The sequence below is a fragment of the Platalea leucorodia genome (assembly GCF_965183815.1).
Source record: "Platalea leucorodia genome assembly, chromosome: 3".
Taxonomy (NCBI): domain Eukaryota; kingdom Metazoa; phylum Chordata; class Aves; order Pelecaniformes; family Threskiornithidae; genus Platalea; species Platalea leucorodia.
In genome coordinates, this window is record NC_138825.1 from 83,707,427 (window position 1) to 83,725,507 (window position 18,081).

Here is an 18,081-nt window from a genome sequence, read left to right on the forward strand (position 1 = left end):
TAAATTATCAAGGGAAAGAATTCATCTGCTTCCTTAAAGTAGAGCCAATGAGCCTTTCTAGTAATGGCCAATTATGAAAAGATTCACTTTTCACTTCATGATAAACTAGACATTTATGCCCTCATCATGACCATTCCCTATGAAAAAAAGCATGCTGCACAGCTCATGATAAAGAGGAAAAATACCGAAGAATTTGCTTTTTTCCCTCCAGCTTCTTCAGGATTCTTCCTTGGTTTTCTTCATTTTTTTATTTAATCCTTTCTTCCATGTCACTGCTTTGAGTTTACTCACATTTTAATAAAGCTGACAAATAATAAATTTCATAAATACAAAAAATAATTCATAATCTCACGTGCTGGTAAAACATAAAAAAATCGATATGAAAACAAATCCTACGTCACCTAATAATCATTGTTACTGGCTCAGCCTAGCTAAAAAAAAACCCTAATGATGAAGGCTAGTAAACTGCTCCAATTTCATAGCCTACAGAAGTTTTCTGGTGGGATTTCTTTTTGTTGTTTATTTGTTTTAAGAAATACATCATTATATTCCTTGTCTATTTTCTTCACTAAAAATAAGACACCTACATTAGGCCAAAGAGTTTCCTAAGACTTTAAGAGGTAGAAAGAGGAATGAACTACTTAGTTTGTCCACTTTACCCTGGTTTGGAAGTCACATTTTTTGTTTCTGAAAGAATCAACAGAAATTACGGTAGTACTCTACATTAATCCACATCCTACTATACTGACATTAATATTACTGTTTAACTTTCTCAAACTTGCTTTGTTCAAGGTTTTATTTCACCATATTCACTAAAATTGGGCAACTGTGAATTGGTAGTTTAACAAAAATCCAAAATGTGCCAGATATGAGCTGTAGTCACTTCAGTTTAACTCCCATTCAAGCATCACTCTGTGTACACATTTTGATGCATTAAAATAACTGCCTTAATCTTTATGTGCATTAGGATCAAATCGCCCAGTGGACACTGGGAATTTAAACTAGTGAAAATAACTGTGCTCTGCACCCTTTCCCAAGGTTCTCTGAGGGAAGCTTTAATTTGTGCTTAGGGCCTCATGGGAGCCCTACTAGTAAAGGTGCCTTGGGGACACATTGAATTCATATCGCCATGACACGCATGCATGTGTGTGCGCAGGAGGCCACGCTAGTCGCAGGTAAGACAGACAAATCAAACAGTAGCATCCCCCATCAGCTTTTCTATTATCTGCCCCACTTTGTGCCAATTTCCTCCAGCTTCCCCAACACCTCTTGCTTTGCTGTTCTTCCTTAAGACATGGGATGGGGATTTGTCAAAGTCAATGAGCACTTTATTACAGTGAGAGTGCTCAGTAATGAACAATTCAGCAATTTAATGAGATTCTGTAGATCTGTCTCCAGCCTGTCCATCAAGTTTCACTTCTATAAAGCACCCTGACACTAATCCTCTGGCATACCCAATCTTCACCCTGGGCTGAATATTAGATTCTTCCATGGTATATTGCATTACCACTATAACCTTAGCAAAAATGATGAACTTAACTACACTTGAGGCAATATAGCTGGTCTGATTTGATTTTCTTCTATTGGGTTGACTACGAGGGAATTACTTATTTACTAAGATAAAGCAAAAAAACAGTTTCTTATTGCCTTCTGAATGCCTAAATTGGTAAATATTTATGTGTGTCTTTTAATTCATTCTGGGGACCTGGAATATTTATAAATATATATTTATTCCTGGTTTTACAGACTGAATTAAAAGGACACAGGCACGTTTTGCCTGCAGCGGAAAACTAGTTTAAAAAAAAAAAATATTCTTCGGAACAGCATTAGTAACCTTTAGAGAGGCAATTATGATAACACTTAAATGGACAGTATGGAGTTTGTTGTCACTCAAAAAGCAGCATATTACCTGTAAGTATCTCTCCCCAGTATGACCCTACCACAGAAACACAAGCTTTGTCATATTTGCCTCATGAAGTGTTCACTGACCGGAGTGCACACAATTAAGAAAATTATTTCTGAGTTCTTCTTGCAGGACAGGACAACGACAGAAGATTCCCACTACCCAAACTTTGTTTCAGCAGGTTGCATACGGCGTATTATTCTGTATATGCTTGTCCATTACTGAGCTGTCATTAAATAATACTTGTGTGGCTTTCTGTAGCAACTTTTCTAGCAGAAGTATACCCAAGCATGTAGCTAGGATATTTCACTAACCCTGCAGAGAAATTATGGCAAAACCCAACTGGCCAATCAGCCATGCCCCATATATGAACTTGGACATTTAAACCTTTTCTGATAAAGGGAATATGCGCTAGTACTCCAGAGTATCATGCTTAAAAAAACCAAACCAAACCCACCATCATGGGTAGTGTGCTGCAGGGTCTGTTGTACAGACATCCTCCAGAGACTAGGACAGGCAAGAGTCTATATTAATATTTGCAGAACATATCATCTTTGTTAAATACTCCATAATCTAAAGCCTCAACGTTTTGGAAACAAATACACCAGCTATCAGACTGAAGGGTTAAGTTACATCTGCATACTGTCTTTGTGGTTTGAAGAGCTTAACTAGACATTTTTATTTTTTAAGAATAAATATTTTGTTCCTGCATGATGTTATTCATCTACAGAACATGAAGTGCCCCACAGATGAACACACATTTTACACTTTGAGAAAATGATGGCATATAGATGAAATGATTTGCTTAGAATAATCTGAAAGATAAGTAGATAAAAAACAGGGACTGAAATATAAATCAATCTTCTGACTCTCAGTCTTCTCTGTTGGACCAAGATAACCCACTTGCTTGAAAGAAACCTGTGCTTTCTTTTTAGGAAGTTACATTCTACCTTGAAATACCCTGAAATACTTTCCATCTATAAAACATGACAGCAAAAAGGAAACAGAAAGAAGCGTTTGGGTAACCAGTGTTATAGAGATTTCCTTCTACTATATCGTGAATTGCAATTTTTACAGACATACGACAGGAATGTTTCCAAGGACAGATTTTGATTTAGTTTTGTGTTTCTCTTTACAGGCTACATGTTTTTTTCATATTAGGTTTCCCTCCCACCCACCCCCTCCACACACACACACTAAAGGTCACAACGTAATGCTTTTATCCCGTTAATATTCTATGGCTAGCAACCTGGTCCTTTTCTAGAGCCAGCTTTTTTTAAAAGAAATTATCACCACCTCCAGCTTCTTGCCAAAAACCTTCCACTGATGCCTCCACTCATCTCTGAGCAGAGCAGCCTGTGTGATGATTCGCTAATTTGCTTCAGGCAAAGTCAGCTGTGGTGGCCTAAACAATTTAAATGACTACTGAAGTTACACAGCTAAGTTTGTCTGAAGTGAATGGGAGAGACTGCAGAAGCAGGTTTGCTGCCAGACTTGTGGCACTAGCCCCACCAGATGCAATGATAATTGAGTTGCACGTATTGGCCATCTCTTCCCACCAACAAAGTTGGATCAGGAAAAAAATCTCTGGCCACATCTGAGTAACACATGTGAAGCAACAAGACAAATTTCTCTTTCAAACAAACTAATTGCATTAACACAACACAACATTTTTTTGAATTTCATTTAAAAAATTCCCTCAGTTGTTATTCACAGTTTTTGCTCAAGTGCTTATTCTCCCTTGAGATTGCTCCAGGGTTTCAAAACAACAGATTACTGCTACGGTTTATAGAGTATCACACATTCTGCTTGTTCACCAATCTCCTTACCTGCCAGATTTGTTCTTCACTGAGTGAAGTGAGTCTATCACTTTTAAAAACCTCTCGAAGGAGACAGTATGGGAGTGCCAGAACTTCTTCAGGACGACTCTTCAATAGCTCAGAGAGATGTTTTACTAAGAAGTCAACCACTGCATTCTCCAACAAGGTGAGGTTGAAGAGGTCCGCAAGCTTATACAGGTCCAAGTAATTAAAACTGTTTAATTCCTAAATGGGTGAAGCAAACAAAATACGTCTCAGAAAAAATAACAAACAAATAAACAAATCTGAGAACACAAAACCCCACAGGTCTCAGGTAATGAAAAAACGTTGTTCGTTTAGAGCTGTGGAGAAAGGTAATATAACTTGAAATTAATTAACATGGCCTCATTCAAAATGTATGCGTAAATGTTACCAGTGCATATGCAAATATATATGATAGTACTAATTTATATTGCAACTACTAATGTTATATATGCATACAGCATCTGTAAAAAATATGGATTAGTACATAAAATAATAAACCAGCATGATTTACACTGTATGACAAGAGCTCGCAGGAGTTAACAAGTGGATTAAAAAAATATATTTGTTAACTACAATAGTTTGTTACAAAGCAATTGTTTGTTCATTATTTACCGTTTTGATTGAGCTAGAGAACCTGTGTAGCGTAACTTTTAGTTCCATGAAACCTCACAAAATACAAGATGCTGAGCTACATTTTATTACATATAAATTTATCTTCAATGAACAAATAGACCCTTTTTTTCCAACCACTGACATCAACCTATAGCGGATGTTGGCCTCGTATTCTTTCTCCCCCTCCTTCTACCAGTAGAAAATCTGCAGAGACAAAAGCTACAGTAACTCAGTGCGGGAAGTTTTTTCCATCCTGGTAACAGACAGCCTATATTTACAGGCTGATGTTTTCAACTTGGCATCCCTTGTAAATTAGCGTCTGGACAGCTAACTACTGCTATTCTAGACCATACGCTCTTCAGGGGAGAGGCCAAGAATTCATCCATATTAGAGAAAAGCACCGAGGACGTCTGGGAAATAAGCACATTCACCCGTTTTCTCCGTTCTTGCTGTACGCTCACACTTTTCTTCCTCTCCCCTCCGCAATCCTGGTTTTCATCTTCCAGTTTACTGCATTGCTCCCTATCAGCCGCCTTCCCCTTGACCAGCTCCACGTGTGAAAATGACAAGAAGTCTTGTCAGTTTCACTTTGCTGGTTAGTTAACATAGGGACTAGAGCAGGAAAGAGAAACAGACTAAATTAAGTCAATTTCACTTTCACTGCTCTGCTGGATGGAATGGCAGCACCAAATGAAACTGACAAGAAATCTTGTAAATGTCAAATGAGCTGCACGGCTGGCAGATAGAGCAGAGCAACAGGGAAGATGGGAAAGTGCGAAGAGGGGTTTTTTTGGAATGTTTTATGGACTACATCTTGAACGTGTGAATTGGGTGGCTGTCCCAATGACTGTGGAGCTGTTTATGCATATGCAATGGAGAGTGGAGAAAGAATTTTTTTCACCTGCTTTGAGGAGTCAGTACTAGAGGAAACCGAATCAGATTCCTGTGGAGGCTCCTGCTCGTTACATGATCTCCCAGTCTGAACGGCGCACCTTCCCTGGCAGGCTTGTACGTTAAAGATAAATCCTATTCATTACCTCCTTAAACTGCTGCATAGGAGTTTCACATTGTTTTCTTGGAAGAACAAAGAAAAGTTCTTAACGTTGTCAGAACAAGCACATCATCCCAAAAGCCACAGATATGCTAGTGTCAGTTCCTCTTCACACTAACATAGAGGAGGTAAGGATAAATCCTCCTCAATTGCAGAAAGAAAGAGAAAGGAATGAATTTTACATGAGAAGTATCTGGTCTGTCTGCTTGCTCGGTGATTTAATATCTGCAGATCACAGATGGTACCTCACACCACCACTTCTGTGATGGCCATGCAATGGTGGCAACAACGCACAGGAGTATAATCAAAGTAAACATCACAGCATTTGACAGGCAACAACCATGGTTTATTGTCCCTGGTTTGGAAGACTACCTTTTCAAAGAACTCCCTGATTGAATGAATGCCAAACATCCAGAAATAAATTTATAAGAGCTCAGCGTTTATTTATTGAGCTCTTTTGTAGTCAACAGCTATATCTGGGGAGCATTAAAATAAAGAAATAATTAATCAAGCATTGTGACCGACCTGAGGATCAACAGCCCAACTAAAATACAGGCCTGATCAAACCCCACTAAGTGTCAATGGAGAAGGACAGATGGCTTTTGGTGGACTTCAGAAGAGGACCACACTGGAGATACCACTATTAAGATCTTTCCTCATTAGAGAGAAACAGCAATATGACACACAAATGCAGTTTCCCCCTGAAAAATCTTCACATTTTCAGTGAAATCTTAAAGACCCTGGTAAGCCTTCATTTTTGGTTTAGGTATTTTTGATGATCCCCCAAACTTCCCTCTCCCCTCAAATCAACACCAATTGAAGTTTTTTATGAAAGCTGTCATACAGTTGGAAGAGGCCAAATACACTTATGAATGGATAAATAAACTCTCACGAGTTGTTTATTTACAATATTATTTCTTTTTATTTGTATGTGTTCACTTATTTCAGATGCTTATTTATTTATGTGTATTTATTTATTTATTACAGGGGGTTATTTGTTTACTTATTTTCATTGGCAAGGTTCAGAGGATTTTTGATGCTTCGCCTAACATAATGTGTTAGTGACCTGCTGGACTTACGGTTTACTGCTTCATGAATATTGCAAGGATATTTTGTTAAAACTGGTCTTGGCCTGTAATCAGAAACATTTGTTTCTGTTTTTGTAAGGTTAGAGTTGATCTACAGGTTTTGTATTTCACAGCCAAAGAAGCAAGTATTGCATTAGCTTTTACAAATGAAGATTATCAGACTGTCATGCCAATATTCAAATCAAAATTATACGGTACTATACATTACTGTCTCTGTGATGATACTAGAGGGCAAAAATGTCACACTGAGATTGCAAGATGTATACCACAGATCAGATAACCTAGCTCTTCCTATGTGGTAAGACTTTCAGAAACAGCAGACTAAAATGCCATATGTAAGTTAGTTGGGGAAAAAAAAAAAAAAGCACCTTACCTTCTAGCTTTTTTTAAACAACAACAGAAAGTATCAAAGCAATCGCTGTCAACTCAGTCTGATTTGAACAGATTCTCAAACTAAACTCTTAATTGAATTTAAAACTTTGTTAAAAAATAAATAGGTTACTATGAAATTAAATTTAGGTGTGGTCATGAATAAGACTTCTGGCAGTCTGTTGTTTTCCACAGATTTTATTATATTGTGTTAAAAGAGCACCTACGAAATTTAAAAGTCACGTGCAACTTTCTTTCAGTACTGTACTGCATGTTTTTAAAGAATGTATACTGCGATACAAAACAGGCTTATGTAAATTACTGAAACTTTTAATCTTGTTTTTATAAACTTTTAAATATATGCCACTTATCTTTTTTGAACTGAAGGATGAAATATGAACAAAAGCAGAACTGTCACTAAGAGCTGAAGAGAATTAGGGAAAGGTAGCGATGCTATCTTCTAATATGATGTATGTTACGCTGCTGAAACACATTCAGACTAAGAAAATATGTGTAAGCTTATATATACAGATCTTGCACCTAACAGTTGAAATAGTTGTAAAATCTTACAGTAAACTCAAACCGATTTAATAAATTGGCCAAATTATTTATCAGGGTCTACTTCTAAAATGAGAAACTATCTTTGACCCTATGCATTCTACTTACTACACATCCCCCTGTTTCCCCCCTCTCTGAAGTAAGGGAATCCATTGTTCTACACTACTGGTCTCCTGATTCAGTAGTATCAACCTTTAGATGCCAAACCAATTGAACAATGAGCTGACATTTAAAACCCTCATGAAAGAAAATCAGTTTTCCAAACAAAGATAATCTGAAAGATGACAATATTAAATATTCAAAATAAATGATGTGACATTGTCCATGTTTTAATATGGAGGTGTATTTTAATATAGAGATATGACAAATTGTCAAACAGGAATAATAGATATAAACATTGTATTTAAATTACTTCCAAATCCATCTTTATTCGTTTGTACTTTAAAGAATAATTGCCTTGCACAAGCCACAGAAAAGGATGTAAGTAACAGATTGATAAATTAGAGTTAATCATAACCAAGTACACAGCAGACTACAATATACTTCTATTCCTCTGCTCCGTGTTATAAATAGCAGAAAAAGCACAAGGAGAACTAAGGGGAAAGAATGCATTTCTTTATGACCTTATTTGAAAGATAAACTCCTTGGGGAAATACAATTTATTCAGATTATCAAGACCCTGCTGTGCAAATCTACAGTCTGGGAGCACACTACAGAGATCAAACAATATTTACTTTATTCTGTTGGGTATAAAAGCTTTTAATGAATGCATAATTAAGACAGAAAAAGTATATACAGCTTTAGAATTCCACTGCCAAGCCAAGCCATTAATATCCAAAGTATCGTACCCAGTTGTAACTCCACCTGCTTCCTATTTAGATTACAACACTGTTGTAAATCAAGGTATTAAATGGCTAGCCCTGCTGCTGTAACAGAGAAGAGTTGCATGGTGACACTATTTCCCCTTTTGCTAAAAGGGGCTCAGCATCTTGAAAGCAAAAAAGGAAGCGTGAGGTATCTGGGACAGGGATGTGTTTATTCAAAATCCTTAAGCGGCACCTAGCACAACAGGGTCTTGACCCAAAGTCCTCCAGGTTCTCTGCTATGTTAAATACTACAAACCAGCTGCACCATTCAGAAGAGAACCTTGACATAAATCATAGCAAAGACAGACTCTAGATAGATAAGGGATAGTAACAAAATGAAAAATTGTAGTGACAAAAATATACTTATCTGACAACAAAAAGGATCAACACAATTTTAAGAGAAAAGAAATCCGGTTCTGTTGGTTCTAGCTCTTCCTTTCTATATCAAAGGTTCTAGTTCTGCAAAACCTCACATATTTATGTAAGAACTAACAGATCATGCTCGTATTCAACAGCACAGCAACAGACATACCTATTTCATACTAAGCATAAGCACAAATCCTTCAAAAACTATATTTTAGATGTTATTTGAAATTTTCCTCCACTGAACACCAAAGCCATCCAGTTGAACCATGAAAGACATTTTGCTGAAGTCTGGTCACAGTGGAACATCTGGGTCAGAATTTTGCCATGTATAAAGCTGTGTTTACACTTATTACAAGATCAGTGCAGACTGTAGGTGTATTTATAGGCACAGTAAAGGATGACTTTTTAAATGACTCATTTTATAAAATTAATTTTTCTAGTAGATCACTGCTTTCTCAACACTTTCTGTAATTCTTGCTTTTGTTTTCTCTTTTAAGCATGAAAAGTTATTTTGCATCCTTGCTGTTATTTCAAAGTGGAGCTGGGGCTAAGTACAAGAGCAACAATATTGAAACATTTCAGTCCTATTATTTTCCCTCTTCCCTATGAGAATCCATTTCCCTTCTCACTTAGTGTTTCCCTGTACCTGCTTAGTTTTCAGTTTCAGTCCTGCTGGCTGGTGCTAGCGAGCACCCTCTTCCAAGGCATGGAGGCCTGTGACATTCACAAGCACAAGACAGACGTGATTGCTCATATGATGAGACAGATGTGTGGTCTTCGAATAAGAAAATGGAACATGCCATATGCAGATGCTCAAAAGTAAAATCAAAAAAGTAAACATTTTCTAGAATCTCAGATAGATTAATCTAAGATATTAAATAGTAGAAATATTTTCAAATGTCAGTCCAGTTAAATATTTTAAGTGACCCTGATTATACATATCTTTCATATATTGCATACATGATTATGTGCATCATGGAAAGAAATATAATAATGAAACATTAAGACTACACAGTTGAAGTTTCATGGTACCATTGGAACAACCACAGGTAAGGTTCTGCAGAGTTTTCAATAGCTGTTTTTTCTTGCTGCTAATTTTTTTTTTTTTTTTTCCAACTGCAGAGGGCACAGAAACTCCCCAAATGAAAAGCTTCACATCTCACCTGGCTTCACATCTTGCCAGGTATTCCTGGCAAGATAACTATAGCAATCAATATTATTTAACAAATAAAAATACAGGGATGAAATGGAACATGGAGATCATCTAACCCTTCACCTGTCCCTTTTATACCATTTCAGACAGTAGAAACCCAAAGGAAGGATTTCAGATTATCAATATTTACAGTTTTTGCCAATTATGGGAGCCTGTCTTTTCTTCAAATACGTTATGAGGAATGACATAATCCTGCATTCTTTACTGCAGCAGAAATCACAGAATATTGGTACATAGTCTTTACAGATGTTTCATTACTTGATGTTTACTAACTCTTCAGAGTTACTACAGTTTAAGTTGCAAGTTTTAGTGGAAGCCTCTTCCCCTGCTATACTGGACAAGCTCATCAAATCATCTTTGTCATAAATTGAGAGATCCATCTTAAAACTTGCGCTGTTCTTGCACCCACCTACTATTACAAGAAGGCTCAGCTGATTTTGAGACTCCATCTCCTAATTTCCAGCTTAATTTACTCAGACATTTTATATGCATTTGTTCCTGGGCCAACATTATCTTTTAGTTTTAACAGCACTCTGTCTCTCTCCCTGCTCCCCCCTCCCCCAGTATTTATTCCCTTGATATATTTACAGAAAGAAATTGTATTCCACCTCAACCCTCATTTTGCTAGACTAAACAAGACAAGCTATTTTAATCTCCTCACATAAAACAGGCCCTCCTGATCATCTTAGCTGCCCTTTTCTACACCTCTCCCAGTTTGACTTCATTTATTCTTCTGCATGGGCAAACTCTTCGTAGTATGCATGATTTTTCAGCAGTACCTTGTACACCAGCATTGATATTTCCTTAGCTTTATAAATTACCTTGCATGAAATATCCTAGACTCAAACTGCCTTTTTCTTGATGGTATCACATTAGTAGCTCAAAGACATCCTGTGATTTAATACACAAATTCTCTGTAAACTTGGTCCTCAAGTGAGAGACAGTAAGAGCCCTCTGTCTGCCAGGCAGGACAGAAATAATATGACATGTACAAACGGGAATTGAGTATGATCCACTGAGATGCAGTAGATTCTACTGAGGATGCTCAGAAATTATTTTCCAATTGCTTATTTAATTTCTTTCTGTATTTCAGTAACGAATCTTGTAATCGTCCTGGCACATACAAGCTACTTACTGGGGGAAAAATTATTGAAATAATTTTCTCAAGATTTGTTTCAAAAGTAGGCAAGAAAATCCCCTTAATATTCTGAAAAACAGAGTAAGTTTTAAATTAATATAAAGTATGAAAACTTTCAAACATAGTGAAAATACAAGTAGAAAATATGTTTCTAATACACAGTATGTTAATGTATGATTTTTATTCTTAATCCCCATCTCCATTACCAGCATGGAGGGGAGGGGGAGAGGGAAAAAAAAAAAAGAAAAAAAAAAAAATCGACATTACTGATAGATCTGTTAGTAGAGGTATTAAGGTACCCGGCGGTCCCCCTTTCCAATGCCTTTTTTCAATAACTTACTATTTTGCCAACATTTAATACTTCAAAGCTGAAGTTCTCCAGCCTCAAAATGAATCTCTTCAAAATCTCTTGAAAACATCTCAAAAAGCGTGTTACACATTACTAAGAATGAGACTGACAGGAAAAGACCATTGCTCTTCCACATTAAAAATACTGAGAATGGAAATAGCTCGTAGGAGTTGCTGCCACCGTGAAAAACTTCCGTTGACCCCCCTCATCAGCCTCTAGAAAAATAAATAGTTTGGATATGCTCAGTAATGATTTCTTTGAACTTTGCAGCTCCCACTCTAGCTGCACTGTCCATAATCTATTCCACAGCTAAGCAAGATCCCATCTGCATCATTGTCCACTGTGGGGCAAATCTCAATGACAAAACCTGAAGGCTGAAAGTCCATTTCTATCGTGCTGCTTAGGATCCACTTTGGAGCCCTGGCAGGTCAGAGAAAGACACTATCAGTTTCATATGTAGAACCATGAAAAAAAACCCAGACCAAAGAACAGGAGAGGAGATCCAGACAAGAAGCCCAGAGATAATAAGGGGCAAACAGTACTGGAATCTTGCAGGAGAGTTAGAATCACAATCCAGAGAAGACATGGCTTCTCAAGGAGGCTGGGTGATAGTTCCTCCAACTGCTCTGCATAAATGTAAATGAATAACGATGAAGATGGGTAATAGCATGAGAGTCACTAACTAAAAAAGGAAGTCAACACTCATGATGCTGCGCTAAAGAACAGGGAGCACATTCCAAAATTATCAATATACTAATGTTAACACTCTAGGTATAAATAAGAACAGGGGAGGTGTTCATGTGCAAGGAATATATAACATGATTCAAACAACTCTGTTTCAGAATTTTTTTATGACATTTTATTTCTGGAACATTTCAATGATGTATACGTGTGCTCTGTAATAAACCCGGTGAGGGACCACTTTTCTTAAAAACCTGTCTCTGCTTCAGAATCCCAGGCAACAGCCTGTCACCAAATGCTTAAGGATTACAAACTTAATAAACACATCTAAAAACGGAGAATTGGAAAAGGGTAATTTTAGTGAGCTGGACATCTAATATCACCAGAGAATGAAACAAACTGTCTAAAATGTGTGGAATGATGGGTTAATTAACACAAATTCAAATCTCAGAAATATTTGTTAAACAACCCAAAGCAACAAAACTTTCTCAGAATTTTAAGGCAGTATGTGATACTTCGTCTACAGAAAGGTTGAATCCAGTGCAGGATAACTCAACACTGAGTATAATTTTGATAGACAAAGCAGAATCAGTCACCAATTTGAAATCAGTAGTTCCTAATGCATTGCGAGAATCACATCACCCCAGCTATCTACTAACATTTGACTTGTATGAAAGGAATAAGGCATCAGTAGGGGAACTTATTTTTTTGGAAACCTCGAAAGAGCTCATTTTCCCAAGTTTACTAGAAATATTGGCAGAATAAAATGGGACAAATTTAACACAAGGAGTATTAGAGGAAGTTGAGCGTTATAATATTTCAGAAATTTCATATATTACATACTTTTAGTAGGATGCACTTTAGATGGATCAAAGATTTGTTCAATGACAATCTCAAAATGAAGTTATTAATGGTAAGTTATAAAGTAGTGTAACTTTTTCCAGCAACGTCCTCAGGGAATTGATTCTTGGTCCAATACTGGTAACAGTTTAATTGAATTAGAGAATGGTAAGTTTTGCCTGTAGAGTTTGCAGAAGACTCTGCAAAAGCAGTGGGGTAACAAATTATGAGAATGACAGAATATGAGTATTGTCTGGCTTTCCTGGCAAAGTGATCACATTAAAAAAAAAAAAAAAAAAAAAAATCTGAGAAACATTAACATAGCTGATACAGAAAATATACCAGGCTCTATTTTGAACAACACTTACAGGCCAGCAGGAGGCACTAAGAAGCAGTCATAAATAGCAACATCAGTTCTCAGAACGGTGCTGTGGCAAATAAAAAAAAAGCCCATGTCATACAATGCACACCAAGTACTGTCCAATAAAAGAAACAAACCCTCTTGCTGCTTCAATACTGCATTTTTAAGGCTACTGCTCAAATACTGGTCCCAGTTCTGAAATCCACACTTCAAGGATATGAAAATACTATAGGCTGGGAAAACAACGTTGCAAGATCAAGATGCTCAACTTAGGTTTTTTTTTAAAGAAAGACTCCTGGAGGATTTGATTTTGAGCAAAGATATTTATAAAATTGAGAGAATATATGAAAGCAAAGAAGTTCTGACCAAACTTTCAGAAAATAGTTTCTGGTTCATGAATGTAGGCTCAAAGTTACCCTGGCCACTGGACTAGAAAGTACAGGACTGTTTGCACTGCCTTCATGTGGCTACGAACATTTTGCAACTCTGCATTAAAAAAATGACTGCAATAAAACAAGTTTTTTGCCAATTATCTGTACAGGTAAAGAAGGAAATATTTGCGCAGTTTGACCTCTGAGGGTATATGGTTTCACATTCCTCTGAAGAGCAAGAGACTTGTTGCAGCTGCAGGAAGATATGAGGGTACTCAGCAGTTAAAAGAACCTGATAATAAATATGCGAATGATAAAAAGGCAACATTTCCATTTTATTTGGAAAGCTGTTATTTGTTCAGGTATCTCTATGGTCCTGCAATATATGACCTCAGCTCAAAAATCACTAAGAATTTTTTTGCTCACAGCACTAAACCAAGGCAAATTTTCATTTTACAGAGAAAAAAGGAGGAGCAGAAGAATAATTTAAAAAATTTCCCATGATGCAGAAGATACAAAACCCAGAACCTCAAATGCCTGGAACCCACTCCACTGCTCTAGTAGTTAGATAATTCTTTTCTTCCCCACTCCCAAATTTAACACAATTTAAAATTATTTATACAGTTCAATATATCAGCAAAATATCTGTAACATGTTTTGTATAAGCGTTATATCTCAGTAAAGTAAAACCCTCTACAACACTCTGTCCCTAAATTTACGCAGTGAAAAGATCATCTCTCTTTCCTATGACTAGGAGCTGTGCAGATTAGTAGGTTTACTACATAATCATCAGAACTGATTTCAGGAGGTTAACAGGATGAGAAGAGATAGCAGTAGTTCACATACGGGAAGAAAAGTAAAATAATGAAAAAAATTCTGGAAGCACCACTGAATTAAAAAAAAGAATTCAGTATGTGTGAGGATCAAGAGGGATTTGCTTGTATTTTAAGCGTTATTGACTAGGGATTCACTTATAACTCTCTTGGTCAGAAATTATTATAAATCTGACTCTCAAACACAGAAAACCTAGAAAGGGCAAAGCCCAAATGTAAAAAATGGACCTTGACTCAGTGTCCAGTTTGACATTTCCTACATCTGACCTTCAGTAGTGCCAAACAAGTCACGAGTCGTCCCAAAACCAACACATGTGAATGTTCACACTGTTGAAGGTGCTAAGCATCAGGAAGGCATGAGCCTTCAAAGATCATTCCAATTTTTGTTCATTTAGTTTCTAGCAGTTCTTACCAAGAATAAAAAAATAATTCCCTCCCCACCCCGAATCTCAAATAGCTAACAGTCAGAATTCCATGCCTTACCGTCAAGGCTTTTTTTCCACAGAAATACAGAAGAGAAAAATATTTAATCAGTGCATCATATATTTAAGACACATAACCAAATGATGAAATTCTCACTGGCTTCAAGATTTCACCTTGAAGACACCACCTTTAAAAGCAGAATAGACCATTGTAGGCCCAATTTCTAAGTGTTCGCAACTACAGACGCTTGCCAGTATCTCAAAATCCTGAAGTATTTGAAGGGCCCCTCTTCTGTATCTCCCTTTAAACACAATCAGAATGAAGTGAAGCCAGACACCCTTTAACAGAAAATTGGAAGGGCATTTAGAGGAAGGAGATAACTCAGTTACTTCAAAAAGAATGTATTTCTGCCGCTAACCTAGCAAGAACAGTCACTGTTTTTAAAAATGAACTAGAGCTTACTGAAAGTTTTTAGTCAATGATTATTCCGTGCAATGTTATAAAAATTAGTCCTTTTCAAAAACAAATTTTAATAAGAAATGTTGCTAAAACATCAAAATTTCCAGGATTTCAACCACACCTAAAAGCAAAATATGCTATATGAGTCCAGAACTTGATTAGGACTTTTTACCAATGGTGTATAATACACATGCTAGTTAAGACTCACTACAGTATCTAGATAGTCAAATACTTTCAAATATTTAGTTATAGTGCAGTTACATTTAATATCGGTCTCTGGGGGTCCTTGACATCACCATTGTCTACATATATCCCCTGCATACTTCCATTCCCCATGAAGATAGTACTGCTGCAAATATGAGCAAAAATATTGTGAGGCAGGCAAAAACAAAACACAAGCACATATAAACACTGATTTTGGGCCTGGCATACAACATTGGGCCTGTCCCGCTAGCTTTCTCCATGTCCACAACATGCCAATTCAAGTCAGTGGGAATTCCAATCCCAATGTGTTTTGGGGACTGAACATACCTGAGGTTACTACAATACTTTCCCCACAATAAAGAGGTGTGCTTAGATGGAATGGAAATTCAAGGCCTTTTGCATATATAATTAGAACAGATGTGGCTTATGGTAAACAAGGAGAACACACTGAAATGGAATTTAGAAAAAAACCTCCTTTGAGTGGCTTTGGAAACTTTCACAACAAAGGTCAAAGTGTTTACAAGGCAAGTCCAGCCGATATATTACTACCCCTCTAATCCAGAGGACACAACAGCTCCTATAGAAATTACTGTGGAGACAATTCCATGTAGTTACCCGCTCAGTTCCCGCTGAACCACAAATAAAAGTCCCGGTTGAAGTCACTCAAGATCCAATGCCACCTATGCAGCTAGAAACCACTCTGTGGCAGAAATCACAAATTCTTTAAGACTCTGTTGAAACAGATGGGAAATTTAGCAGCAAATTCCTCCGAATTAATAAACAGATGTTTAGAATAGATTACATAGGAAAACAAGTGAATAAAAAGTTACAAACATTTTTCAGTTTGGAATAACACACTTCCAGGACATTTACTAATGGTTAATAAAGTTGTTGATACCACTAATATTTAGGTTTGTATCTTTAATTTTTAGAATTAGTGACAGGAATGAGGACAATTTATAACTTTCAAAGCTCTGATTACATATTAGCTGAAGATTCAGTAAGACAGCATGTACACATTTATATTCATTCTGGGTTCAAGGCCTATTCAATACCTTGGACAGAAATGAAGTTTTTGTTTTAAATAGAATTAGTCTACATCACAATTCTGAAGCAAGATACTGGTTCCCTGGCAAATTCTACTCTGATGCAGTTGTGCAAACAAAACACTACAAATGACGGAACGTGCTAAAATGCTGTTTCATTTACTGCTACTACGAGATCTACTGGAAAACATCAACAGCCTTACATGGAACTTGTTTCCTTCTTTGTGCTCCCCTACAAACTAAAGCAGTTCAGCGAAAAATGTTTCTCTAAGTACTGAAATAGTATTTAACAGTAGTTAAAACTAGATGATAATTTGGGGTACTTCCATTTCTGAAACTACTTATGTATACTTTGGCCATAGGTCATTTTCATTACAAATTTTTCTTCTTAACTAGCACAACACACTAGTTGAGTGTGTTGTGAGCAGTTTAGATAGAGGGATCAAACAGTAATGATTAAGCCTTCAGAAAAACATAACATATAATGAGGGGGTGGGGAATCAACTACACAGATTCGTATCAAGTTCAGACTTTTTGCCTTTAACAAGAGATGGTCTAAAGAAAAGTCCAAAATGCAAATACTGCCAAACTGAGGGATGTATCAACTTGGATCCTTATGGCTTCAGTCCATCTCCACCATTAAGTAAAAAGGTTTTGAAAGGACAGTCCTTTCTATTAAATTGACTGTAAAATTAAAATAACATTTACAAGGTGTTTCTAATATCTTTTAAAGATGGAGCAGACCAAGTCATTCACTATTTTCCTCAGTTTAATACTTCAAGTGCCAAGTTGCCTCTCAAATTCTATCAAATAATACATTTTCTCATTCATTTTCTTAAGATTCTGCTCCTGCTTAACATTTCAAACTTGAAATTGATCCCTGTGAAAATAATAATAGTGTGTTTAAAAATATAAAGCATAGAGGAGTAAAAGATACTTACTTTGTAATTAAGAAGGAAAAAAAAATCAGTTCTATTTTGGCTAAGCCAGTACAGAGGAAAGAAAAGATGGACAATTAACTCTCTACCACAGCGATACTTCTGAGATAAAATCAGATTGTAACTCACTTCAGGCCCAATGTTCTCTTCAGGTTCATAGGTTACAAATGATTTATAGTCACCATTTTGTACTTAGCATTCTAGCTTTTCCCATATTGGTAAATACTTTATAACCAAAGCATTTTCATGTTTCAGAAATACCTTTGCTAAAATGGCTTAGCACAACTCAAATTGCTTTAGATCAAAGCAAATTTAAATAAAATGTCCTTCTGCTTCTTTACAGAAGGCAAAAAAAGCTCTGTATATCTGGTGCCTGTATTCCTGTTCTTGCACATTAGAGCTGTAAGTCTCCTCTTTCAGGTCACGTCTTCCACATAAAAGTGCTAAACTAATGCTGCTTAATGACAAATTAATGTCCATGAATAAAAAATACACCTCTAATAGCATAGAGTAATTTGCCATTACAATATCATCATTGGACATGCCCCTGGTTTAATACGATGTATTT

General features: G+C 36.5%; 1 protein-coding gene across 1 annotated transcript in view; it reads right to left on the reverse strand.

Moving 5' to 3' along the window:
- Positions 1-18,081, reverse strand: part of KLHL32 (kelch like family member 32) — a gene marked incomplete at both ends in the record, with an annotated part of 101,840 nt that overhangs the window by 35,631 nt on the left and 48,128 nt on the right. Inside the window, one exon of the mRNA XM_082305657.1 lies at positions 3,733-3,948. Within this exon, the coding sequence (XP_082161783.1) occupies positions 3,733-3,948 (216 nt within the window). The remainder of the gene's footprint in view (positions 1-3,732; positions 3,949-18,081) is intronic.